Genomic DNA, 26,254 nt, shown 5'->3' with positions numbered 1-26,254 from the left:
GCACTTTCCTTGAACCCCACCCTGCAGCCACTGACATTTTGGGTTACCTCTGGGGGCTTTTTGGCCATGTCCTGCCACGGTTAGGAGGCTGTCACATCCCATTCCTTATCCCTCATCCTTCCAGCACCCTTGTGCAGACAGGGCTTGGGACCAGGGTGGTGAGAACCTATCCTCAGAGAGCTCCACGGTGGAAATGAGGTTGCCTCCTTCTTTTCTCCGAGTCCCTCCTATCTGGGGCCAAGACCTGCCGGTGGCTTGATGGGCACCTCCAAGCCAGCAGGGCTCTTGCAGCAAATCCTCAGGGCACAGGTGCTGCCAGGATTCAGGGCAGAGCATAAGACAGCTGAAGCACACGTTCTGGGCAAGATTCATGCCCTTTCACCACTTCCAGGCAGCCTGGTATTGCCCCCAGGCATGGAGACCCATGAGGTCTCAGCACCCGATTCCTCATCACCTCCTCCTCAAAACTCTTCAGGATTATGTCCTTCTCCAGAGCTGCAGTTGCCCGGCCCAGCCCCAGAGCAGCAACCTCAGGATCTTCTGGGGCCGGGCACCAAGAGAAGTGAGGACTATGTAGAGAACATCAATCTCCCCCCCCCCCCCCCAAAACACCACCATCACTTTTCACATCACATGGGTCACAGCTCAGAAGTGCAGGACAAGTGGCAAGGCCATCATCTGGGACAGGTCCAAATCAACCCAGCATCATCATCACCATCAAAGCCCCCCCCCCCCCCCCCCAATAATGCAAAAAAACCCTTAACAGCTTTAATTAAAAATAGAATAAAAAATAAAAGGCAATTTCTGGGTCTCAACATAAAGAAGCATAAAGTGTTAGACTGTACCTATTAATGCTCACTATTCCAACCCTTTTTTTTTTGTTCTTTTCCAAGTCCTACAAAATGGATGACTGTCACTTCTTAAACGTGGCGTAAAGGAGAAAACGAGTGTGCACGACTCTACACTGCTCCTAGCCTTCTGGAACTAACTCACAAACGCGAGAACATGGGGGGAGCTAACCCAAACCACGCAAAGAACCAAACCCAAAACAAAAAGAAACCCAAAGAAAGGCAACGAAAGGAAGGAAAACAAAATGAAGAAAGGAGAAGAGGACAAATGTAGGTAGTTCGGTGTTATAAACTGTACAGGAATGAAGCGCTTGTTGCCACAGAAAGAACAGGGCTGGGACCTTCCTTCCCCCTGCTCAGTTTCGCGTGCTAAGAGGGTCACTGTTTTTGTTTTTATTCTTTTATTATAAACACTATTAAATTCCGACTGAGTTTTTGGTTTTGTTTGGTTTTTTCCTCCTTTATCTGAATATACAAGAACATTCATTATCAAATGTTCGTTATCATCAATACTACAAAGAACGAGACACAAATCGCAAGAAACAATGGAAAATGTTAATAAAGCTGAAAGAATCATTGAGTTTTTTGTGGTTTTTCTTTTTTTGTGTGTTTTTATTTTTTTTACTTTCTGCAGGGGTTTTTTGTGGGTTTTTTTTCTTTGAGGGTTTTTTGTTTAGGGCTTTTTTGTGTGGGGTTTTTTTTTGTTTAGTTTTTTTTTTTGTTGGTTTTTTTTTTTGGTATCGAAGTCAGGTTTTTCTGGGCAGAAAAAAATTAATCATTAAAAAAAAAAAGAGAGGAAGAAAACAAAGCCACAACACTCAGGGGTTGGGAGAGGGAGGGAAGCGGAGGAGAAACAAAATCCAAACATAAAAAAGAAAAGAAAGAGGCAAGCGAGTGGCTGAGCCAAGGCAAACTGGAGGGACCAAACCTGCAAAGTACCATGGGGGAGCAGGTGAGGTGCCTGGACAGGGGGTGCAGGCAGGATGCATCAGGGTGCAGGGCAAGGGTCAGCAGCCCTGGCACGGCGGTGGGAAGTGGGTGGTTCTGGCTCATCCCTGGTTGGTTTCCAAGAGGTACCGTGGCATTCCCACAGGCACAGCACTGTTGCTACTCCAGAGGACAGAGCTGGTCCAGTTCCATGTCCCTGAAATGAGTTGCTGGGACAGCTTCACCTACAAGAAGCTGCAAATGGTTAAAAGGCTGCACTGGGGAGGAGAGCAGGAAGGTGCACGGCTGGGGAAGACGGGCAGCACCTCCGAACTGTCATCAAAGGGAAGCGACCTTCACATTGCCCCTAATACATTTCCAGCTGGGAGGCAGCCCTCCATCTCCCATGTCACATCATGCTCTGTGACACGGCCCCATCCCTGGGCACAGATGCGAAAGCAGCCAGAAGCATCCCACCACTGGAGACGTAAGAGCAGCAAGCAGGTTGCAGCTTGTGCTGCTTCTCATCCACCTTTCATGTCCTACTCTGATCCCACCAGCTCAGAAACAGAAAACTCACTGGATTAGGATCTGTCATATTTGGAGGAAGGTCACAAATTTCAGAGTGGGCATTTAAGAGCCTTCTGTGCCTTTGCCCAAGGCAAAGCAGGCTTCATCTCCACCTCAGGTGAGTGCTGCTGCTGGCCCTGAGCTGCAAGCTGAAAGCATGTCAGAGCTGTGGACACACCACCACTGTGGCCTACAGACTGATCACCATTTATTTTTTCCAGCAGAAGGATGGAAACTTTTCTGGGAGCACTTTCATTTGAAACGGTTCCTGCTTAATGTTGCTCTGTGCTGGCAGTTTCCATCTCAAGATGGCTGGCACTAGTACAGGCAGGGTGGGCATAGACATGCAAGAGCATGAGATGTGGCCAAGAGGCGTTTGGATCCATCGCAAAGTGCCCAACATGCTGCAACCACTGGTCCCCACAGCACCCAGAGTCCTGCTGCAGGCTGGCTCAGCCTCCTTGTGCCCACTGGAGGGACTGGCAGCCATAAGTACTGCTTGGCACAGAGTTCTGCCTCTTGTCCAGGCAAACTGATGCCTTCTCACCCTGCTCTTCGATCAAGGCCATATCCTCCCAGCATCAGCCGTCTGAAAGGGTGTTTCTGCAGGATGAAGTCTTGATTACCACCCATCAATGGCTGTCCAGAGTGGATTAGAAAAGCTGGTCAGAAACCTCTCAAATCCTCCCATGGCTTAGCATGCCACTGCCCAGAGCTACTCCCAGAGGGATAAAATCAGTAGCTTCAGCAGAGAGACATGCTCAAGAGGAGCACTCACCCATCCCAGAGGGCATCACCTTCAAGCAAACCTGTTGCATTAACTGTTACAAACAGCAGCTGCTGCGCTCACCCCACTACATCCATCCTCTGGCATCCTGCTGCCTGTCCCTTGCTGCCTGCATGGAAGGACTCTGGGAATGCCATGGGTGCCATCAGCCTCTGTGGGTGCTACCTGCACTGGGGACCCCCATCTCCTCTACAGCATGACATGCTCCCAAAACCATGAGCCAACACCTCACAGCACTTCCCTTGCCAGGAAAAACTCCACTGTTGGCCCTTCCCATTGCTGTGAGAAAATTGATGGCATCCCATCAGTCATCCATGCCTGACCTTGTGCGACACTGTGGAAGGGCTCAGCACCTTTATCAGTGATGGCTACTTCTTGTCCACCTCTGCCTCAGTCCCTTCCCTCCTCTCCTCCCCTCCCAACAGCAGGCAGGGAGGACTCTGGGGTTTCATGGCTCCTCTAGCTTTGGGATGGGTGGTGGAGCAGGGCAGGGACCAGGAAGTGCCAGTGGTCTCCCTGGGGCTGGGAATGGGCCAGCACCTTTTGGAAGCAAAGGGAAACGTGCTGGCTCCTTCTCCTACGTGCACTGGGTGCTGCATCCACCTGCGTGGTCACTGGCAGCGCCTAGGGCACAGCTCACCAAGGCAGGGCTGGGTGCAGGTTGGTGCTGGCAGTGGCCACGGCCAGCAGAGACCAGGCGGCAGCAGGGCTGCGATGGTGGTTCCCTATGGAGAGGTAGCACAAGAGACAGGGGCTGGGGGCTGCCTGCTAATCAAGGAGCAAGATGTGACTGAGGTACGGTTGTGGTTCCTCAGGAAGATGCCCAGCACGAGGCCGTGCACTGCTTTGGGGTGCATTTGAGTAGCGGTGGTGGATTTTTGCTTTTCCTCCTGAAAATCCTTTTATCTGTTGACACTTCCTTCGGTGGTGGGAAGGGCCAAGGAGGGGAAGGGAGCGGTGTTGTGGTGGTGGCCAGGGATGGGGAGAGCGGCTTCTACCCAGAAAAGAAAGGGAAGAGAGTATAAAGAAGTGTCCAGATTGGCTGAAAAAAGCATCCCGACGAAGAGAAGAGAAGAGAAGGAGTCTTCTTATGTGTGCTGATTGGGTTCACCTCCAGTCTGACTGCTGCGGTGTTAGGAGAGGCCCCCTCCCCTCCCGCCCCCGCCGGGGCCGGCTCAGCCAGGGATGCAATTTGCTGGGAGATCAGTTGGAGGTATCAGAGTGAACGCTGCCAGGGCCTTCTGTGGGGGAGGTCACTGATGACGGGGTAGTAGCGTCTTGCCAACCTCCATTAGCCTGTGGGAAGGGAGGCAGAGAGATGTCAGCCACCAAACAGCATGCCTGGCCCCACTCAGGACACCCATTCGCCTTGCATCCCACTGCTTCTCCCTCAGCAGGTGCCAGTGCGGGAGGCAAAGACGTCCCCTCCAGCTCCCACAACCCACCACAGGCCATGGGCCTCCATCAGTAGAATGGGGCTGTAAATAATTCCATCAAAAGCAGGGCTTTTGGTAAACTGCAAGTGTTTATGGGAGTTCTACCCCTGGAGAAACACACATTTCTGCAGGAACCCTGAACTGTAGCTGGTTGGGGATTTTTCACTCCCCAGCAGGACCCTTCTCCATACAGAAGGAGAAAATAGCAAACATTTCACTCCAGAAATTCCATCCTGCAATGTTATCTGGACCCAGGCCCTATGAAAGCACAGCACAAGCAAAGGGTTCCAAGGGACCTCTGGACTGTGTCCCCCAGCATTGCTCTACATCACCCACCACTGCCTTTGAGTACCCTTCCTCCTGTGTGGTCCCTGCACAGGGGAAGCCATCAGCGCCAAGTCTGCTTACAGGGAAGACATTGCCCAAACGCCTCTCCCACCACCATGAAGGCTGAGTATGGGGATTTGGGATGGCTCCCTGCTCCCAACAACACAGTCCCCTCCTTGCTTTGCAGTAGATCCACAAGCCAATTTCTGGTCCTCCATGCTCCTCATCACACCTCCTCCTCAAGGGGTCCCAAACCGCTGTGCAACAGAGGTTCCACCTCTATATCCCATTTGAGGATTCATACAGCAAAACACAACAGACAACTTGTTTCTTCTCCTAAAACAGACACAGAGCCAAATTCTCCACCCTCTTGAGAGCAGAGCTACTGGAGAGCCCCGGCTGCTGTAGGCAGGAGCCAGCAGAGCACAGAAGCTGCAACTCTGCAGTTGCCATCCCCTTTGGAGGGGAGCAGATGCCCACCCAACCTCCTCTGCTCGCTCCTGACATTGATTCAGTGCTTAGCTAATTAATCCTTCTGCCCAAGCTTGAGTCAGTAGTAGTTTCTGTCCTGTTTCAGATGCGCCAGGCTGCTTCACCCTCCCCAGCTGCTTGTCCTGCTGCCTCCAGTGCAGAGCATCCATCACTGGTGCCACCTGCTGAGACCCCCTAGAGACCACCAAGAGGGTAAGAACAGAAAAAGCCTCACAGTGCCAAGCATCTGTCTGGGACTCACCAGCAGGTTGTCCATGCTTTTGACCAGCTCCTGCCTGGCCAAGAGGCAGCCAACAGGGGAGCAAAGAGGTGACCACAGGCAAACCATGTGGACCTTCATTTTGAGGGATGGAAGCACCTTGCAGTGGGACATGCACAAAGCAAGAAAGTCAGAGATGTGCACACAGACAACGGGCTTGCCTGTTCTTCCCTTGCAAAGGCATTCAGGCAACAGCAGAAATCATGGCCTGAGCTCGCTAGCAGGTTAGCAAATCCTGCTCCACTTCACTCATGGGTGCAAGCATGAAACCAGACTATGCAGACATTAGTACCCCTGCATGCTCCTTGCCTGTGAAAAGCCCTCACCATGTCCACCCCCCACCACTAGCTTCCACCAGCAGCCGTGCCCCGTCCCACCATCCCTGCACTCCCCAAGATGCAATATCCACCTTTGCACGTCTTGGACTGCTGCAAGAGGCAGCAATTACTGTAGATTATCAGCCTGGCTGTGACAGGCCACATAAAAAGAGACACAGAGCCAACTCCACCGCCCTGAGACTGGCATATTCAAGTACACTTAGGACATTAATAGCAATTTACGTGCCATCAGTGAGAGAGAACCACAATAGCTGTGCTGGCAGCCTCTTATTACCAAGCCTGTTATTTGTTGGAGTTACAAGCTATAATCACAACAGAAACTTTCAAAACCCTTATCTTCCGTGACGCACCAAATCTATTTCAGAGCTGTAATTGCTATGTCACCGGAGAGTTTGCTGCTTAATGCACTCAGATGTCATTTAGTGTTTGCAGGGTCATTACAGCGAGCAGGAGGGGGAGAGCAGAGGGGGCTGTGCTGAGCAGGCCTCTGTCCCTATTGTGCTCAACTATTTTTAGTGAGGCTTTTGCATGCTGTGGTTGGAAGCAGCAAGAAGCAGAACATCTTGGAATCAGAGAATTATCAGCGCTGGAAGAGACCTCAAGGATCATCTATCTCCAGCCCCCTGCCATGGGCAGGGATGCCTCACACTAGATCAGGCTGCTCAGAGCCACATGCAGCCTGGCCTTAAAAATTTCCAGGGATGAGGCTTCCACCACCTCCCTGGGCAACCTGTGCCAGTGTCTCACCACCCTCACGGTGAAGAACTTCTTCCCAATGTCCAGTCTGAATCTACCCACTTCTAGTTTTGCTCCATTCCCCTAGTCCCATCGCTATCTGACACTAGAAAGTCCTTCACCAGCTTTCTTGTAGGCCCCCCTAGAAGGCCACAGTAAGGTCTCCTCAGAGCCTTCTGTCCATACTGAATAATCTCAACCCTCTCAGTCTGTATCCGTGGGCAAGGTGCTCCAGCCCTCTGTTCATTCTCATGGCCCTTCTCTGGACGCACTCCAGCACATTCCTGCTGTAAATCTTGCAATGCCTCAATGTTTAGCAGCCTGCCTGCTGGGAGCCCTGTGGTACTCCTAACTGGGCATCAGCCTTTTGTGTATAGTAGGTGGTCATGGTGCTGATTACCAGCTTGGCTGCATTCAGGAGGTCAGTTAAATGTTGGGGAGAGCACAACCTGGATTTGGGCACCCTCCACAGACTCCACCCCCTCCTGCTCCTCCAGCCTGGGCAGGTCAAGTGATAGAATAGAGGCCCCAAGTTTGGCCATGACTATCACCTTGACACCATTCTTTAGTACAGACAAGCCCTCCATGAGAAGGTTGGATCTTTCCCCATGCAGAGGGTGCACAGGCACCATCAACACTCATCCCTCCTTTCCTGGAGTTCACTTTGTTGCTGCACATTCCAAGCCATGAGCAGGATGCATCCAATTCTACTCAGCAGCCTTGCCTCTCTCTGAAGCAAGGGAATCCCTTGGGAACTGAATGCATTAAACCCCTTGAGATCTCCCTTGAAGATGAGTGTGTCTTCTGAGGAGGTTGCTGCTCCTTGCAGATCCTCTGGGTAGTCTCTGCATACAGCTCTGACCTCTTCAGGAGGGGCAGAAGCCAAAGATACAGCAATGGTCTCCATGACATCTTTTCATATGCCATCTCAGGTGCAAGAGCATGGGCAAGTCTTCAGTGACAGGCCAAATGCTGGTAATGGATTGCTGAAGTAACCAGTTTTGGTGCCCTTTCCCACAGATCTCACACCACTTTTGTCACCTGCAGCAAATCTGGTTGGCTCTTCACCTGTGAAGCTGGGAGACAGACACCTGTCTGCCAATTTTTTCAGGCACCTTCCACTTCACATGGAGGCTGTCTTGACGTTACACTTGTAACCAAATCCTTGTCTCACCAATGAGGCAGTGTCAGCTCAGCTTCCAAACACACCAGATACCAGCAAGCCTGACAGATGGGAAGTAGCCTCTAGGAGGTTTCAGACCTCTAAGCTTTTAAGAGCTTATATCAGAGTCTCTGCATGATATGCATTGAAGTTCTTATTACACACCACAGAATGCAAGCCTTGTCTGGCCATCGCTTTCCAAGGGTCATGGCAGCACTCTTCAGAGCAGATTCAAGCTGCTTTGATGGATGTAACTCAGGCACTGACGTGCTGCTAGACCAACTTACATATACCAGGTCACGATTGCAACAACCGACTGTAGCTTGATGAGGAAAAGAGCAAGAACTTTCTTTCCAAGGCTTAAGTTCCTAGAGAAGAGTGTCTCAGCACAAGCCAAAAGGTCTTATCTCCTATAGGCCTCACTGCCCAGGGTTCCTCTCAACAGCAGTGGAGGCAATTCTCAATAGCACATGGTGCTGCTGACCACCACCATCCTGGTGACAGACACAGCTCTGCACAATGCTGGTTTGCAATAAAAAACTCTGGTTAGTCTGAAAACCCAGCCCCTTATTTCAGACTTCCACATTATCTGGAAGTTAAAGCTCAACAAATATGTTTCTGAAAGGGGTTTTTCTTTATAGCTCATTTGTTGATTAGCAGGTAGGGCCTAAAACTTTGTGGATTTAGGACCACTGGGCAGTGGTAGGAAGGGTGAAGTTTTGAGCTGAGATCACAGTATCACCAAGGTTGGAAGAGACCTCATAGATCATCAAGTCCAACCCTTTACCACAGAGCTCAAGGCCAGACCATGGCACCAAGTGCCACGTCCAGTCCTGCCTTGAACAGCTCCAGGGACGGCGACTCCACTACCTCCCCGGGCAGCCCATTCCAGTGTCCAATGACTCTCTCAGGGAAGAACTTTCTCCTCACCTCAAGCCTGAATTTCCCCTGGCACAGCCTGAGGCTGTGTCCTCTTGTTCTGGTGCTGGCCATCTGAGAGAAGAGAGCAACCTCCTCCTGGCCACAACCACCCCTCAGGTAGTTGCAGACAGCAATAAGGTCTCCCCTGAGCCTCCTCTTCTCCAGGCTAACCAATCCCAGCTCCCTCAGCCTCTCCTCGTAGGGCTGTGCTCAAGGCCTCTCCCCAGCCTCGTCGCCCTTCTCTGGACACGCTCAAGCATCTCAATGTCCCTTCTAAACTGGAGGGCCCAGAACTGAACACAGTACTCAAGGTGTGGTCTAAGCAGTGCAGAGTACAGGGGCAGAATGACCTCCCTGCTCCTGCTGGCCACACCATTCCTGATGCAGGCCAGGATGCCACTGGCTCTCTTGGCCACCTGGGCACATCCTCCAGAGGGTCATTGCCACCATAAAGACTCCACTTCTACTGGAACCCTCCAGAACCTGAACATCTAACTGCTTTGAAACCTCAAGCTGTAGGGACCTCTGTGTGGGTGTAGAGGTGGCAGACCCTTAACAGTGCAAAACATCTCAAACTTAAAACATGGAGAAGGGACTGGCTCAGCCCCCAAACATCCCCTCTTTTCAGCATGGGGGCACCCTCCTTCCTCTCACTGCTACTCAAGTCTGGGTATCCTTGATCTGCTTCTATCACCCCTCCACCACCAAAAGCACCCCCACCCCTCTCTGTGACTGGTGCTGTGAAGAAGGCAGCTGTTCTCACTCTGCTTCAGCCACCACCGAGGGCCATGGAGAAGGCAGGGGCTAGGACACTGCCCATTATCCTGCTAATGATGCAGAGCCGATTCCAGCCCTTTCTGCCCCGCGGAGCAGCCTGTCAGCCATCAAGCAGCACAGCCACAGAGGGAATGGGGCTTTGGGTGGATCCCTGTCCTCAGCTGTCATGACTTACACACATTTAAAAATTCATCTTGCATCAAGGCAGGCAAATCCTGAGCACAGTCTCCCCTGCCAAGGTTTGCAGCGGTGGAGCTGGGCAACCTGCCGCTGACTTCCCAGCCCTGACGGGCTCCGGGGATGACTTAACCTCAGTCCTGTGCAAACATCATTGTGACAGGGCTCTTGACTAGGTTTCAGCTCATCTCTTTCCAGCAGCTCATGGGGATGCTTGGGTGACACGGGGACTGTGTCACTAGCAGCTTTCCTCCATATCCAGTTACCCTTCCTTGGCATTAAAGGGTTCAGGGCAGAGGCAGGGATGCCCTGCCTGCTACTAGACAGAAATCCTGCCTGTACTGAGGAGATCCTCAGGACCTTGCCCAGGGTCCCCAGGGCAGCTGCACTTCAGGGGTGGACCAGCTGTGGTCCACTGAAGGACCTAGCTGGATGGGAAGACAATAAAATGGCAGTAACAGCTACAAGCAGGAGCATGCTGCCTGGCTTACAGGAGAAGAAAAACATTTAGGAACAGAGAGATGACCTGGAAGATGCTTCCTACGCTACCTGCTCAGATTTGGACTCCCTGCCTCACTCCCCATGCCCACCACAGCTTTGTAGGGAAATGGAGTGGTGCCTCACAAATCTGGGTGTGTTTGCCCTCTTCCCACCCTGTCCTGTCTGAACAGCAACCAATTTGGGCTACTGCTTTCCCTAAAGCCAGACCAAGTCATCAGATTGCAACACGCCAGATCCTGTTTGTGAAGTACAGGGTATAGAGCTGAGCCGCTGCCTCTCTCAGCCCATCAATGCCCAGTGCCACTGATACCAATGCTGGTTCCACCATTACCGCAGCCAGAAACAGCAGTCCAGCTTCTCCTCGTCCTCTTCAGCTTTTGAGTTCCCACTGCCTCTTTCTTCTCCTCTCCACCATGACAGTCTCCCTGTCTCATAATCCCCAGTAGCAACGCTTCTCCCCCCCAAAAATTTTGGCTTAACCCAGCCCACTGTTATTTTCTGAGCCAAGTGGAACTGTAATCAGCTCAGCCTCTTTCCTCGGGGGTATTTTAATTTATACAAAAGTATCATCTCTTATCATGATCAGCCTGCGATTCATTTACTCTCCCAGTATTAGAAAGCCAGAAAGGGAATAAATTCAGTGCGCGGAGAAGTTAATGCGGAACGATAGGCTCTTTCATCTGGCATTTCCAAGTGCCGTTCTTGCAACGGGCTTATGTAATGAGACATAATTATCTGCACATGTTCAATTACATTACTTCACAAATCCTCCCTGCTTCTCTGCTTCCTGACGTCAAGCTGCCTGCTAAGCCCCAGCACCCACAGGAGAGGGGAGCACAGGCCCCCATCCCACCACACCCCTCCATCTGCACCTTCTCCCTGCAGCACCACGAGGGCCCAAAGATGGCGACATCCAAGGTGACAAACAGCACAAGTCTTGAGTTGTGAGGGTGATGGGACTGGATGGCACACCTCACTGGGGTGCTCAGCAGCAGGACTACCATCCCACCTAGAGGACTACTGCCTTCCTGTTCAGCCTGAAGCCACCTCAACCTTCAAACTCCCTGATGGAGACCACGGCAACCAGCCGTGTCCAAAGGCTAGCAGACCCCTCCTCTGTGCCACCCTGGACACCACTGCCACCATCCACTCACAGCCTCCTTTTCCAGGCTGCCCTCTTCTCCCAGCTTGCTGTCACCACTGCTGAGATGGAGGACGATTGATCTGAGAAATGAAGTTGGATTGCTGTCCCGAATCTACACTGGGTTCTCCTTGTGTGTGTCTGATCGATTTCCCCCAGCGCGACACAGCTTGTCGCTACGAATTTTCATGCTAGTCAGAACCCGCCAGCGCACCCAAGAACAAGGAGAAGATGCTCGGGAGACCGCCCTCCCCCTCGCATCCTCCCCCAGTCCTGTTGGGCGAGGTTTTCTTGGGTTGACATAGGTTGGCTTCATTTGGTTTTTCCCTCCCTTTATTTGCAATCGTTGCTGCTGACAACCAACCCCACTGCCGCCACACTTTCGGACGGCAGCCAGGGACGAGTTATTTTTAGATGGGCGCTCCAGGACGGTGCCTTTGGCCTCCGTGTGGAGCCACCTCCAGACCATGGTGCTTGCAGTGACACTCCCTACCGTGGTTACACGAGGTGTCACCTGTTTAGCAGCTCCTCTCGGCCGAGTGCATGTGGCCGCAGGTGCCGGGCAAACACTGATCGCCTCTGACAGTCCTAGACGCCAGCTGCCTGCACAAAGCCTGCCCGGTCGCCACTTTTTTTGTGGGCAGAGCTCTGCCGTTGGCGTGACCGATACAGAAGCAATAAACTAGGTGACCGTAAAAGCAAAGACAAGTCCTACTAAGTGGCATTCTGAGCCCTATGGCTTTGAAATAATTGGTAGTGAGAGAACAAAAATGAAAATAAAACAAAACAAGAACCCAAGCCTAATTTTTTTTCCTTACACTGATGCCCTGCGGACTATACATCTGACTTGCTGCGAGTCCGTCACTGTATCCTCCTGTCTGGCTGATAACATGGCGAAGGGTATCCACCTAAACAGACCAAGGACAACAAAGAGACAAATTAGAGTGAATGTAAGGTTAGTGGGCAAAGCTGCTTCGCTTCATCTTTGGCATGATAAAAACAAGCAGTAATAATAATTAAATAAGAATAATATGTACTTCAAAGAGGGAGGAAAGACAGACACAGTAGGTCTTGTGGTGAGAACTGAGCCAAAGGACCACTCCTGCTTCCCTTGTCACCCCCTCCCCACCCGCCTCAGTGGCTTTTTCATGCTCTTCTTGGTCCCAAGTCTTGTGACAAAGAGTGGAGAGGGAGAAGAGCGTGGCAAATGTGGTGTGGGACCTCCTGGAGAACATTCCTGCAGCCAGCTCCACCACTGCACTCAACTCATTCCACTGTGCACCATGTTCTTACCCCTATTCATAGAAGCATAGAATCAACCAGGCTGGAAGAGACCTCCAAGATCATCCGGCCAAACCTAATGTCTTCCAGCCTTTGGCCCCAAGCACTGGGAAGATTGCAGCAGTGGAAGAAGATCCTCAGAGTTGGCTGAGTGCCTTCGTTGGGAGTGCCCAAGAAGAAGACATACCTACCATGGCAAGGGCACCAGCAGCTCTCATCTGGATGCCCTGTTCCTCTCCCTCCACTTCCCTAGCCCAGCCCCAGCAGCAGCACACATGGCAAGCACATCTCATTGCTCATGGCTGGCACACGCTTGCGCTGCATCCAGCACTGCAAAGGGAGCAGCCTCGGCTTTAGAGAGCTCTCCTTGCCCAGCGCAGAAGCATCAAAGTGGTTGTCTCCCAACACAGTACAGAGCCTTAGATGCCAAACAGTGGACTCGTGGCACACCTGGACATTGGATGGGAGGTGGGACCCCTGAGTGAGTTCCTGGCTATTTCAAATTCTTTCTTGCCCAAAGCATGAGTTGATGTCTGCATAATGCTGCTCAAAGGTCTCTTGCTCGGTCTGGCAGGTACATGGCTGGTGTGGCTGTGTGTGCTCTGGGGAGGTCGGGAGATGGTGAAGTGTGGCTTTTAATCAGAAATAAATAAGTTAAAAAGAAAAAAACTATCTGTGTGCTTGAACATTTCTTGCCTCTCAGCAGACACTTGGTTTGGCACCAAAGGTGTTAGTGGAAGCCTTGTAAAATGAGACACCAGTCCATATGTCTGGCCCCTTGCTTTGGAAGAATAAAGTAAGCAGAACCTAAGCCTCATCTGTTTTGAGTTCATGCCTGTCCTCCTAAACCTCCTCTTCTCCTACTATGACTATCAAGCCAGAGCCAAATGCATTCACAAAGTGTGGGCAAGTCTCCTCAAGACCATGGTTGTTGGTTTGTTTGGGTGTTTGGTTTTGGTTTCTTTTGGATTGGTTTGTTTTGGTGGTTGGTTTTCCGGTTTGGTTTGCCTTTTTTAAGTGTTGGTTTGTGCTGGTTGAGATTTGCTCTTTTCGGACGTGAGGGAGAAGTGCCAATACAATCAAAGGCTCCTCCAACACTAATGCATTCACTGGCAGTACATCGGATGGGTCCCTACCTGTGACTGCACGTTGGCTCCAACCTGGGCCCCTTGGTAAGAATCCCCATTGAGAGACTGCACGCTCATGAACAAATCTCCAGAGTTTGACATGTTAAAAGAACTGGAAGAACCTGGAAAGGAAAGAGTGAGGCACCTGAATCATAGAAAGGAAAAAGATCCACCCCATGACTCTCAGCCAAGAGGAAGGAACAACATGCAAAGCAAACCACAAAACCAAAACACAGTCAGGTTAGTAGTATGAAGAACAGAGCAAGCAAAACAAAACAAAAGGATGCACTCTTGAGGTTATTCAAAGCCACATGTTGTTACAGCTCAATGCCAAGAACATTCTTTGACAGCTCCTCAGCTGGAGGAAGGATTCTTCATGCTTTCAACCAAGATAAAACTCATACTAGAAAACTCGGACAGCCCTTTCCCTTCATTTCAGAGCAGCAAAATCCTTCAGGAAGCTTTAACAATCTTGGATGTTGGATGTGTCCACCTGGCAGATTGCACTGGAGAACAGAATTACCCAAAACAAGCCTCGTTATCAAGAGCAGAAGCCTTTTTAGCAGGAAGAACCAGTCCCACACAACTGCTGGTTTTGAGAAGCTCAGATTGGGGTGGGTAAATCTGCATTACAGAGTTCTCTGCAGGGTGAACACATCCAGACACAATCCAGTTCCATGGCTGGAGCTCCTGCTGAGCCACAAGGAGCTCTGCAAGGGAGCAGTCTGTGGGATTTGCCTTCAGGACATTAGGAAATTATCACTGGTGAGAACTACAGAGCACCAGGAGAGAAGACTAGGAAAAACATGAAGGCACCTGGGCCAGACTCCCAGTACCCATCACATTGGCAAGTGTATCTCATTGTGATTAGCTATGAGACACCGCAAGGGTGTCACAGCCCTCCCGGGCCAGCTGCCCCAGAGGAACGAGCTCTGTAAGCAAATTCCCCACTGCATGCACCAGTTGTCAGTGTTATGCTAAACACGGTCATGGTGAGGACAGCTCAGGGGGGCAGAAGGAAAAGAAAACATTAAAAAACCCAAAACCTCCTGCCTCTGCAAAAACAAGTTTGTCTGCTCCCAGCTGTGCCATCTGAGCACCTCCCTCAGCTACAAATCCATCACGTAAGTGGCAGGTGGGGAAGGAGGGAAGGGGTTAAAAATAAATAAAAAGGCTGTGTGGGATTATTTCAGAGCTTGTCGTGCAGATCAGCGCGTTAAGTGTGAGACAGCTCAACGTGCAAGGTTTGGTTATATACATGACGTTAGCCTTGGAAAGGAGAGACTTCAGGGGCCCAGGTCAGCTATACTTTCAGCTCCAACCCCAGATACACTCTTCTCAGCTTCTCCACCACCACTTCCAGCTTGGAAGACTGGCAACCAAAGTCCTGGTGGAACTGCCCAACTATGGCTCATGTTTAAGTTCTGAGAAATGCCTGCCAATTCCCCTCCCTTTGCTGTAGAAGGAACAAACATTCTGGACAGACCCCAGCTCTACGCTAGAGGCGGACTAGGAAAGCTCCTCTGACAAAAAGCCACCTCCGAGAAAGGTTAGGGCACAAGTGAGAGGTCTATGCTGGAGACTTAATGTTCACTGAAGTCTCTGCTGCTCTCTTTGTAACTGGCTTTTGTCAGGTGCTAGCAATTCTCAGAATTGAAGGAAAGCAGAAACACCATTGCTAGGTAAAATGTCCAAGACAGTCAAGACAAAGACACATCTCGAGCACAGTGAGTCTTTGTCTTGACCCTCCCACTGGCACCTGGAGAGAGCAGAGCTAGGAATAGCTCATTGTCTGTGCTCAGTGTCACCCCTGCCCAACCTGTTCCAGAGAGCAATCCCACAGTGCTGCACAAAATAACCAGGACTAGTCAGAAGGCAGCTGTAGCCATCACCTCCTCTGCTCAGCTGGCAAAGGGCTCCTGTCACTTCCCAAGCTCTCAGGGTACTTGCTATTTTAAAAATATTTTAAAAAAACTAAGGAAAGGAACTGGCAGAATAAGGATTGCCAACCCTGACACTGCTCAACTGTAAGCATGAAGATGGGCACTTCTCACATCCACAAAGATGCTTCCTACTCCACTTTCTGAATGATCACTTTGACCACCAGCATATGCAAAGGATAGGAACATGGCTTCATACTCCTGCGTTGGCTGGGAATCAAAGGCCGTGGCAGCTACTGCTCACAAAGAGCAGAGAACAGTCTCCTCTTAAGGTGAGCAGAAACCTTTGAGATCACATAAATATTAATCACTGGTAGAGCTGGGAAGAGGACTTGGGAACCCCTGAGCACCGGACAGGACACTACTATCTCTATACCCCCAGAACAAAAAAAATTCATCTCTCTTCCCCCTACCAAAAGAAAATTGTAACAATAATAACAAATAAAAATGCCATAAACTTAACTAATATTTTATTGAGACTTAACAAAAGCTGGTTGTAAAACTGAGACTGGGAGGGAGGAGATAAACCAACAGCCACAAACTCCAGTTCTGAAGGGCAGTGTTGTTTGGGAAATCATGGGGAGCACAGGAGGCGTCACTTCAAGATCTAGAGGGCTACTGGCACAGGGTGTTTTCACAATCTGTGTGCCCCCCTAAATGGTAAATATGTCTTCTGCTGATGTGGATGCAGGGATAAATATGCGCATACCAACGGCCCTGCATGTACGGATGCATCTGCATCAGAGCTGTAACTGCAGGCAGCCCTTTGCGCTGCAGCTCTGCTGCTTCAGCACTCTGCTGCCTACATACCAGCCACATATGAAAATTACAAGGGCCCAAAGTCTCAGAGACATGGCTAAGAGGGGCTGATGTACTCCAGTGCCTGAGGAGGAAGGAATGTGAAGAGCCCTGAAAATTATGACTCTGGTATCCTACATGGAGACAAGATCCAGGAATACAAGTCAAATCCTTTTGCTAGAGGAGGCTCTGTCATAACTCTAACCTGATCCTCTGAAAGGCTTCATTGTGAACACACCAAAGGTCTTCAGTGGTTGTAGTTTGATGTGGGGCTCCTCAGGAACTGAGAGGTAACAACTATCTTAGAACTCTGATTTTGGCATGAGGTCCCTTGATGCTGTTGTGCTCAGACAGAAAAAAACAACACTTTTCATGACTTGCAGCAGTGTGAAACAGTGGTTCATCTTCAGCATCCAGACATCCAGGCTACGAGAGCTGGGGCTCTTCAGCCTGAAGAAGAGAAGGCTTCAAGGAGACCTTGCAGTGGCCATCCAGTATCTGAAGGGGGCCTATAGGAAGGCTTGCAATGGATTATTGACAAGGTCTTGTAATGACAGGATGAGGGGTAATGGGTTTAAAGTGGAAGAGGGGAGATTGAAGTTAGATGTTAGGAAGAAGTTCTTTACCATGAGGGTGGTGAAACGCTGGAACAGGTTGCCCCAGGAGGTTGTGGATGCTCCCTCCCTGGAGGCATTCAAGGCTAGGCTGGATGAGGCCCTGAGTGACCTGTTCTAGTGCCTATGGCAGGTGGTTGGAACTACATGATCTTTGAGGTCCCTTCCAACCTAAACCATTCTATGATTCCATTCCATGATCGTACTGAACCAAGACCTGTAACGACTCCTCCTTAGTCTTGAGTGTCTACTGGTTTCATCATCAGCTTCAGCACTGGAAATGTTTAAACAAGCTATGGCAGTCAGATCTTGCCAATGGATCTTGCACTGGGTAAAAGTCTACATTGAAATGATGCCCACCAAGAGATCTCTTTCTGCCCTAACATCTCTGATGAGTTTGCCTCAAAGTTTGCCTCCAATTCAAAAATGTTCCAAGCTTGACCGCTGATATTTCTTCATCACATCTCCAGCTCTTCAGAGCATCTTCAGCTCCTCTAATGTTTTGACAGTCTCAGCTTCCACCCCATACTTTCCAGGACCTCCAACAATTCCTCTTCCCTGAAGTAACCAGCAATTTAAATGGTATTAAAAAAACCCAAATAGAGCAATGGTATTCACTGGAGCTGAAATCAAGCCATCCACACCTGCTGTCTCATGCCACCTGCCATAAAATGAGGCAGAGGTCCAGCCCACTGACCCACTAAAGCTAACTTGGGTCATACACACAAGATTCCTAGTTGAACAACAGCAGTGACACATGTACTGAGAGCACAGAATTTGCCTCCCCTGTAACTTTTCCTTGTGTTTCTACAATGACCAAAGATAAAAGAACTTGATGAACCACGTAGCTGGACAAAGTCATCGAGTTTGACTGTAGGTCTTGAAGCCTGGGGTGATCCAGCAGGGTATTTGTTCATTTTCACTTGCCAACCAGCACTCAAGACAGTGAGACCATGATCAGAATAGCCTCTCTGCTGAAGCAGGGTCCTCTGCAGTGCTGTGCTCTGGACAAGTGGTTGCCACAAGTGGAGGAAGGCAGAGAAGATAAGATACAATAATCAGGCCTGTGCTTGGTGAAACATTTCCAGAGAGCACAATTCTTTCCATCAGCACCTCTCAAGAAGGTTGTTACAAAACAAAAGCGTGAGCAGTTAAACACAGTTCAGGACAATTTTGGCTGCTCTGCATGGAAGATTTCACTGGATGTCATCACCTGTGTGTGGCCCTTGAGGACTCTGGCTGGCAAAAGGGTCTGCCCACATAAAACAGCTTTCATTTGCCATGTGGTTTTTGTGCTGAGATTGTCCAGGCAATCAAAGTGAGGATGGGGAGTTGTTAGCCCAAATGAGCCAGACATCTCAGCTTATTTGAACATCTGGCTGATAAAGCCCGACTGCATATTCAGGATGAAAAGGTGTTTGACATTCAGGCCTGGGTGACTGAGGATGGGGGACCCTGCTTTGAACGTGCCAGATGGCTAGACAGATGCAATCCTTGCCCTTGTCAATGTGTGGCCAATCTCTTTGACTGACTGTAGCCATTCACCAATCTCTGATAACGTGGGCATCAGCGCAGAGAACAGATGGGCCTGTGCAGCCATAGCAGAAATGAATTTAGCTTCTGTCCCAGGTCCCACTGCATCCAGTTCCACCACCTCTTCCATGATCACAGCCCTCCAGGGACTACATTGCTGGTCACTTCTTTCTTACGATCTGTCCTCTGCCTACTCTCTTTCTTTCTACAATGCCCTACAGTGTATATAAACCAGAAGGTCCTACACATCTCCATCAAATGGGAAAAAAGAGCCAAGTCCTTGCTGTAAAAGGACAGGCATCATCCGTCCTAGTCCTTCACCTCTTCATCCCCTTCCGTATTTGTCCCATGGAATTTCAGCACATCTGGGTGACTCATGGCCCTTGACATCACCTTCCAAATCCTCAGACAGGTGTTTCAGACCTAGTGTGTAGAGATGTGCTTTGTGCTGCTAGAGCCTACATGACAACATGAAGCACAGGAGGTGACACAACTCCAGATGTCCTCGGGATATGCCTTTGCCCAACAGTGCGACAGTGCAGGGATGCTTGACTGAGCTGCTACATCTGTGTTGTTCACCAGGGCAGATCTCAACCTGGGATGTCACTGACAGAGATAAAATCCCAGGGCACTTCTAGCTGTCTTCTCAGGAGAGGCCTTGCAAAGACATTCAAACCCACTGTCTGCAAACTGATTCCAGAGACTACTGCAGTGCTGACAGAGAGGCTTCACCACTACTCTGCCACTGCTACAGAGCACAGGGAAGGTGGTGGGATCTGGGCCAGGTTAGAAACACCTCATTTTGTGGGGAAGAAGGATTTCCCTGGCCTCCAGGCTCCCCTGGCACCACTGTGCTGCTTCAGCACCACTGCTACATTAGGCATGTGAAAAGAGGTCAGTGTTTCTGGAGTGCAGTCAAGTGAGACAGAAAGAGGGCCCAGGAGCTCAAGGGATACCTGTTAATAACAAGACTGTTTGTCCTTCCTTGAAAGCGTAGTGTTACCCAGGGACTATCTGAGCCATTTACTGCAGGGTATCAGCCAATCTGTCTTTGAAAGAGCCAAGCTCCTGCTGGTGGGGAAGGTGAAGAACAGCCTCACGTGGGAGCACTATTGAACTGGGCAGGCACTAGGGAAATACTTATTCCACTAAGTGCAGGCCAGCTCCAAACTCATTGAAGTATTTTGAAGCTCTTCCCTTGCTATTCCAGACCTTTGGATCTGACTGTAGTTGAATAAAGATGGCAAGAGGCAAAACTGTGTCTTTGGTGCAAGATGATGCAGGTTGCAGGCCAGCGTTGCAGGCAGCAGGTATCCCTTAACACACACAGCTCTACCCTCCAGTCTTTCCTACAGAGGAGTGCTAATATCAAGAGATCCCACTTGACCAGGTGCCTTGAGTGAGCTCTCTGGAAAGGATGACACTTCCAAAGCCACAGTTAAATCCTCAGTAGTTCAAACAATGGAAAGAAAAGTGGTGGGGGGGAACAAACTAAAAGGATTCAACATAATTCCTGCAAATCACCTGCCACATCCACCTGAGGCTTCTGAGCACCTTGGTCTAGCCACAACAGACAGCACAGCTTGCTCGCTGGGCACACAGGTGGTAGGAGAGATACCCTCCAGCAGTATTTCTGACCTGCAACCTCTCCACCCTTGGTGGCTCTGAGGTGCAGACCCCTAGCAAGTAACACATCTGTAAATCAAGGGTTTGTGAACAGGGACACCTCCCCACTGCACAGTCCATCTACCACTTGCTTCTGTGCAAGCCACCCACAGGAGTCTCTGCAAGGTCCATGGATGAGGTCCCCAGCACAGACTGGAAACCCTCATTAACTTATGGGTGATGAACTGCCTTTGCCTTTCTTCTGGGAGGTTGGTTTGGGAGATCAGCCAGAGACCCATGCTAGTGGTTCCTCCCTTTATTTGACCCCCCAGCTCTCCACTTTCCATTCCAGTTCTCAAGATCTGGGGGTACTTCCCCTGATACCTGTCAGAGGAAGGGTTGCACTCACCATAGAAGCATGCCCTGACAGCAACCAGCACTTGCACAGTGTACCACTTCTGTCCACCATCCTCTCTCACCCCCATTGTTTCCTTCCTCTCAGTAGCCTACCTGATAACACCAAGTGTCACACCCCAGCGACAGAGCAGACATCAAGCTCAAAGGCACAAGAGCGACACATTTCCACTCTCTCTCTCACTCCCCCCCCCCTAAAATAAACCAGGCACATAGGTATTTGCATGGATAACAAAGTACACAGCACCCAGAAGTTCACTTTTCCCCCTCCTTTTAAACACATCTCAGTTTTCCACTGCAACCGGACAACCACAGCCTGGAGTCATTTTTGGGTTGGTCATCCCCAGGGCAGGAGCCACGCATGAACTAAGCATCATTCTCAAGCGGAGGAGTTGACATCTGGGCAAAGTGCTCTATGCCTTTGACCCTCAAAATAAACAAATGGAAACCACAGCAGATGGGCATGAAAAGGAGAAAGGGAAGGAGAACAACTCATGGAGTTCCCTGGATCATTCTGACACAAAGGGAAAATAAAGTTCACACAGAGCACACTCTTGCAGGTGATTCAGACACTGTCATGTAAGCAATAAAAGGTAACCACAACAGAGAGACAACTAAAGGACACAAATCTACCCCACACAGCATGAGTCAGGACACCCCAGGAATGCTGGGGTTTATCTGTTAGGGACACTCATGCTTTGGCCCCATTCATTATACAAATCATTACACAACGACTACTTAATTAAGTTTTCCTCCCCACAAAGTGCAACCAGCATCTGTTTTCAGACCACGTTTCTGCTTTTGCTTACCGTCCATGCACATGACCCCCCCAAGGTGGCACCATCAGTCACAAGGTCTGATCATACCATTTTGCCAACAAAAACACAGAACAGGGAAGAGGAACAGGGAAAAAAAAAACCAAACGAAAAAAAAGAGGGGGAAGAAAGTAAAGAAAATAAAGTACACCCCCCACAGCCCCCCAGAAAACAACCCCCAAAACCAAACCCAGCTCTCTTTTTGCTTTTTTGTAAAGATCACACAACTAAGTCCATCAAATCCAGAAAATAAAAGCTGAAATAACCAAAAGGAGAAAACAAGAGAGAAGAGATTAGAGGGAGAGGGGAAACAAACCAAAAAACCAAACACTAACGACCCAAAATAAAACAAACGTAAAAACTAACCAGCTGAATTGGGAGTTGAGGGTGAGTTAGCCTGGCTTCCATGGGCTGACACATTGGTAGCCGTGACAGCCGTTTTGGCAGCATAAATATTGGCTTCCTCTTGAAATTTACCTATGTTCTTCTTGTACCGGATTCTCTTATTTCCAAACCAGTTTGATACCTAGGGCGAGTTCAAGAGAAGACAAAGACATTAACGTTCGGTTCCGGTGAGCATGGCTGGCTGAGGAAGGAGGATTAGGTCAGGTGAAGCACTGCATACTCCTTCCCCCTCCCCCCTGTTTTCCCAGCTGTGGAAGGAAGCACCTTCTATCTATGGTTTAGAGCCAGTACTTTAGCCTAGTTCCTAAGTGCAAACAAGAACAGGAATTTCCCAGAGTTTGAGTTGAACGTAAAGCAAGTTAGGGATTGGAGACAGAATAATAACTGATAGGTTTGTATCATCTCATTTGTTTGCTGGACAGCTTAAACTTGCTTTGCCCTTTCTCACTTCTTTCTCTCCACAGCTTTGCTTGCTTGCATGGCTCCCTTATGTCCCTTCTGACCCTCTGCTGGCTCAACTGACTCATATTGTGTCTGTGAGGTACTGGGAAGAGAAAGGCAGGAGGAGGAGGTGGCTGCTAGCGGTTCCTCTGGGCTGCCTGGGGTGGAGGGAGGCTAAATTATTGTACAAGAGGGTTCTCGTATTGTTGCTGAGTTGCAAATACATGAAATATGCTTTATAAGTGTCCACTGCATTTGGTGCTTCTATAGATAAGCCAAATTTTGTAAATGCAACTTTCCTTTTGCTTCCAAGTTCTGAGTGCATTTGGGAATTTACCCTGGGGGTAAATTTCAGTTCTCACAACAGGACGCTGTGCCACACTAAGCCCAGGTAAGCTGATGGAACCCCCCTGCGAGCACCGAGTTTGTGCAGGTATCTTTGGTTCCTCTGCAGATAGGACATCCACTGAGGGGATCCACAGGAACCACTAGACTCGTTCCAGAGAAGTATCACCTGAGAAAGTCAAATGGCACAATTTAACAAGCAGGTGTCCTTTGGAGAACTTTTTAATTGCCTTCTCCCCAGTATCTCTTTGACAGGGACAGATGTCCTGATTCCTAGATACCCCTTCTCCTCCCTTTGGAGGAGGCAGTGTGGCTTACAGGGAGAACATCCTGTGAAATTATTCAGGCCTGGCTGACACACATGATTGCCTTGGTACTGCTTTTGATCCATCTGAGTGACATCAGTCCAGAAGGCCAGAAGTGGATGTTCTTCATTCAGCTGAATGTACTTTAGCTCCATGGGAAGGCTGGAGAGGGATCACAGGGCTCCTCCTAAGACCTAACTCTGGTCCCAGGAAACAAGGCAGGAGATGCTTCCACTGTGTTTGTTCAAAGACCAGTATGAGTCTGATGTATCTATGCACCTAGAAGTGTCCTGGATGGGGCTAGTGGATTTATTTCAAAAGACATAAAGAAGGGCAGTGAACTTCACACTGGGTGGCTAGAAATGATGGGTCAGATCTGAAGGCAGAATGAAGTGTTGCAGCTCTGCTCATGCCAGTCCAGCAAAGCCATTTCCCTGGGCGTGCAGCAGCACAATGCGTGAACTTCAAGCAGCCCCAAGGAGAGGTCCAAGCTTTGATCTTTGCAGACTGTCCTGGGATCAGCAGTATGAATGCTTGACAGAAAGGTCACTGGGACAGCCTGCCGGGTGTCTGGATAAACAACCCAAAGTCTGCATGTCACAATGATAGCTTAACTCCCAAGTCTGGGAAAGCAGGCTGTGGTATCTGGGCAGAACTGCTTCCCAGGGGAAATGTCAGGGTGCCTCCTAAACCAGCAAGAACTCAGCACTCCTGAAGTCTCTGCTGATGATAATCCTGTTCACTTGTGGATGCTATGTCACACAGAACAACTTCAGAGAAGACCTGGGAAATATTCAGCTTACAGTTTGGGAAGCATCTCTCAACTTTTTCAACAACACAGAGCATCAGAAGAATGTCTTTCTACATGCCCATCTCTAAGCAGAAGACAACTTCCAGCCACTACCAGCCTTATTTAAGAGAGCTCATCAGGAAAAAGAGCACAGGCAAATGCCAGAGGATACTTCAGCTCCCTCAGAAGAGCTTCAGCACTCCTAGGATTGCTTGGTGCTGCAATCTTGAACTAGCAGATCAACCTCTATGGAGGATCTCCAAGGACAGTCTGCCTTTGCTTGCTAGTGAGCAAGTATATCATTGCTATCCCTTCCAAATTGACTGTCCAAGCACCAATGCAGAGAAAACAATACTGGATGTTCACCTCGGGAAGCTCACAATTTCCCCCTCAACTCAGCAAAATTGTTCTGGCTTGGGGCAAACTGAAACCCATGTTTTTTTCTTTCTATCTGCAATGTTCCCAGAGCATTCAGCAGCTTCCATAGACATGAAGCTGCAGAGGTGGCTTCATGCACCTATTTACAAGCTCCTGAACTGCAGGTACAACCTCGTGCGGCTGCAGAGCAGGAAAAGGAAACTATACCCTGCAGAGGCTTGCAGAGACAAAAGGTAGTAACTGACCATCACCAATACAGATCTGAGAATGAAGACTTCAAAGACAGCAGGAGCAGCTGCTGCTCGCAAGGAGCTCCATTCTACTTCTTGGTCAAGCTTTCTCATTAATGAGAGCATGCTCCTTCATGATCTTCCCACTTGGGCATTTCTCTACAACAGCTCTCCTGTCTTCAAATGTTGCAGCCAGTGAGTGAACTCTGAGGGTCACAGGGAAAGAAGTTAGGATAAACGGCCACCGCAAACAATCATCTTAAAAGCTGTGAAGCAAAGAACCTGCCTTCGTTAGCCTTTTCAGTTCAGATCAACTCTCCTTCCATGCTCCAGATTCATGCAGTCCCATGTTCCCACTTAGCTTCAGCAATAGCAGAGACCTGGATGTGTGTTTGTTTCTACCGCCTTTGGACAAAGAAAGGAGGAAGATCCTGGAGACTGCTGCATGAAGCAGCCTTGAAACAGCGTGATCAGAAAAACCCTAAATGCAGCATTTCCCCTGGGCATTTTCTCTTTGCAAGGGAAAAGTTGTAAGTGTGAACAGATGAATTAAATGTGAGAGGGCAAGCATCAGGCCAGCTGTAGTTTTACTTAAGCCAGCGTCTGCTGTTTCCCATAGACAGCTCCGTGTAGAATCAACACTTGAGTCTTCTGACCCAGGGGACGCAATCGGAGTCACTCAGCAGGCATTCAACATGGTGACGACACCTACCCTTGGATGCTGTGGCTCCTGCTGAAGTCAGACATGCTCTCACAAGGACACCAGATGCTACCACTGTCTTCAGTTTACTCAAGTGACAAACAGGCATGTGCCTGGAGCTGGAAAGTGGTCCACGATGGGGAAGGCAGTGGGAGCCTAGAGGGAGCACTAAGCTCACACGAGCACAGGACTACCAGAGGCCATATAGATTGACCTTCAGTTACACAGTGTGCTGCAGAAAGAGGGGGTATAAAGAAGGGCAGGCCTGAGCAATGCACAGCTGAACACTTCAAGGACTGACTGCACTCCTACAAATCCCAGCAGCTCCCAGGTCAAAGCAACATGGCTGCCTTGAATGTACGGAAATAACTCAATTTGTCTTTATTGACTTTGAGGGCTAAGCAAGTCAGGGAGATGTCATGTTCAGCAGCACAAGAGTAATGACAGAGAGAAACGACCCCGAGAGAGCCCACCCTCCTTGAGCACAAACTATGACCATCAGCCTGTCTGACCCAGAGCCTTCCCACCACGACCTTGTCCGTTCTACCTTATTGAGCAAAATCTGAGCAATTCTTCCTACTGCCTTCAAACCCCTTGGCTTGAAGAATGGACTTGCAGCTCAAACGAGCTCTTCTTGTAAGCCAGCTCAGCACTAACTCTTTGAGAAGACTCTACCTCTGTGGGTCACTCCACATCATTTCTATTGAGCTGTTAACTCCTTGGCTACATACACAGCTGTCACTCCATGAAGTCTTCATCCCTCCTAAATTCTCTTCCAAACTCTCCTTTGCCATCCATGACTTCAGTCTGCAAGTCTGCCATCTGCTCTCCCACCCATTTACACTAACTTGTGCTGCACTCATTTAGTAATGAAATGCTCAGCACTGGGACATGACTGACTTGACTGAGGCTGAGAGCATCCTCCACCGTGCCAAGGGTTCCCATTAGCAGTAGCTGTCTTTGTTGCGTTTCTGAGCTCTCTCACCTGTGAGACTGTGATGCCGCATTTCTTGGCTAGCTCTTCTTTGGCTTCCTCACTGGGGTAAGGGTTGCTGAGATGGGAATAGAAATACTCATTCAGGATTTCCGTAGCCTGCTTGTTGAAGTTTCGTCTCTTCCGCCTTGGCATGAGGAA

At 49.6% G+C, this 26,254-nt stretch overlaps 1 protein-coding gene across 3 annotated transcripts in view; it reads right to left on the bottom strand.

Annotated features, from left to right (window-relative positions):
• Positions 1-1,232: 1,232 nt before the first annotated feature.
• PBX1 (PBX homeobox 1) overlaps positions 1,233-26,254 on the bottom strand; it is a 136,501-nt gene continuing 111,479 nt past the window's right edge. For 2 of the 3 annotated variants that reach the window (XM_064148234.1, XM_064148236.1), the window contains 5 exons: positions 26,105-26,240; positions 21,892-22,051; positions 13,816-13,928; positions 12,217-12,306; positions 1,233-4,428 (listed from right to left, as the gene is read on the bottom strand). In XM_064148234.1, the coding sequence (XP_064004304.1) occupies positions 4,336-4,428; positions 12,217-12,306; positions 13,816-13,928; positions 21,892-22,051; positions 26,105-26,240 (592 nt within the window). In that variant the 3' untranslated portion in view covers positions 1,233-4,335. The remainder of the gene's footprint in view (positions 4,429-12,216; positions 12,307-13,815; positions 13,929-21,891; positions 22,052-26,104; positions 26,241-26,254) is intronic. The other variant, XM_064148235.1, reaches the window with a different exon arrangement.

The sequence above is a fragment of the Pogoniulus pusillus genome, chromosome 8, assembly GCF_015220805.1.
Source record: "Pogoniulus pusillus isolate bPogPus1 chromosome 8, bPogPus1.pri, whole genome shotgun sequence".
NCBI classification, from domain to species: Eukaryota; Metazoa; Chordata; class Aves; order Piciformes; family Lybiidae; genus Pogoniulus; species Pogoniulus pusillus.
The sequence above is the reverse complement of the archived record's forward strand: the minus strand, read 5'-3'. Positions and strand labels throughout refer to the sequence as shown.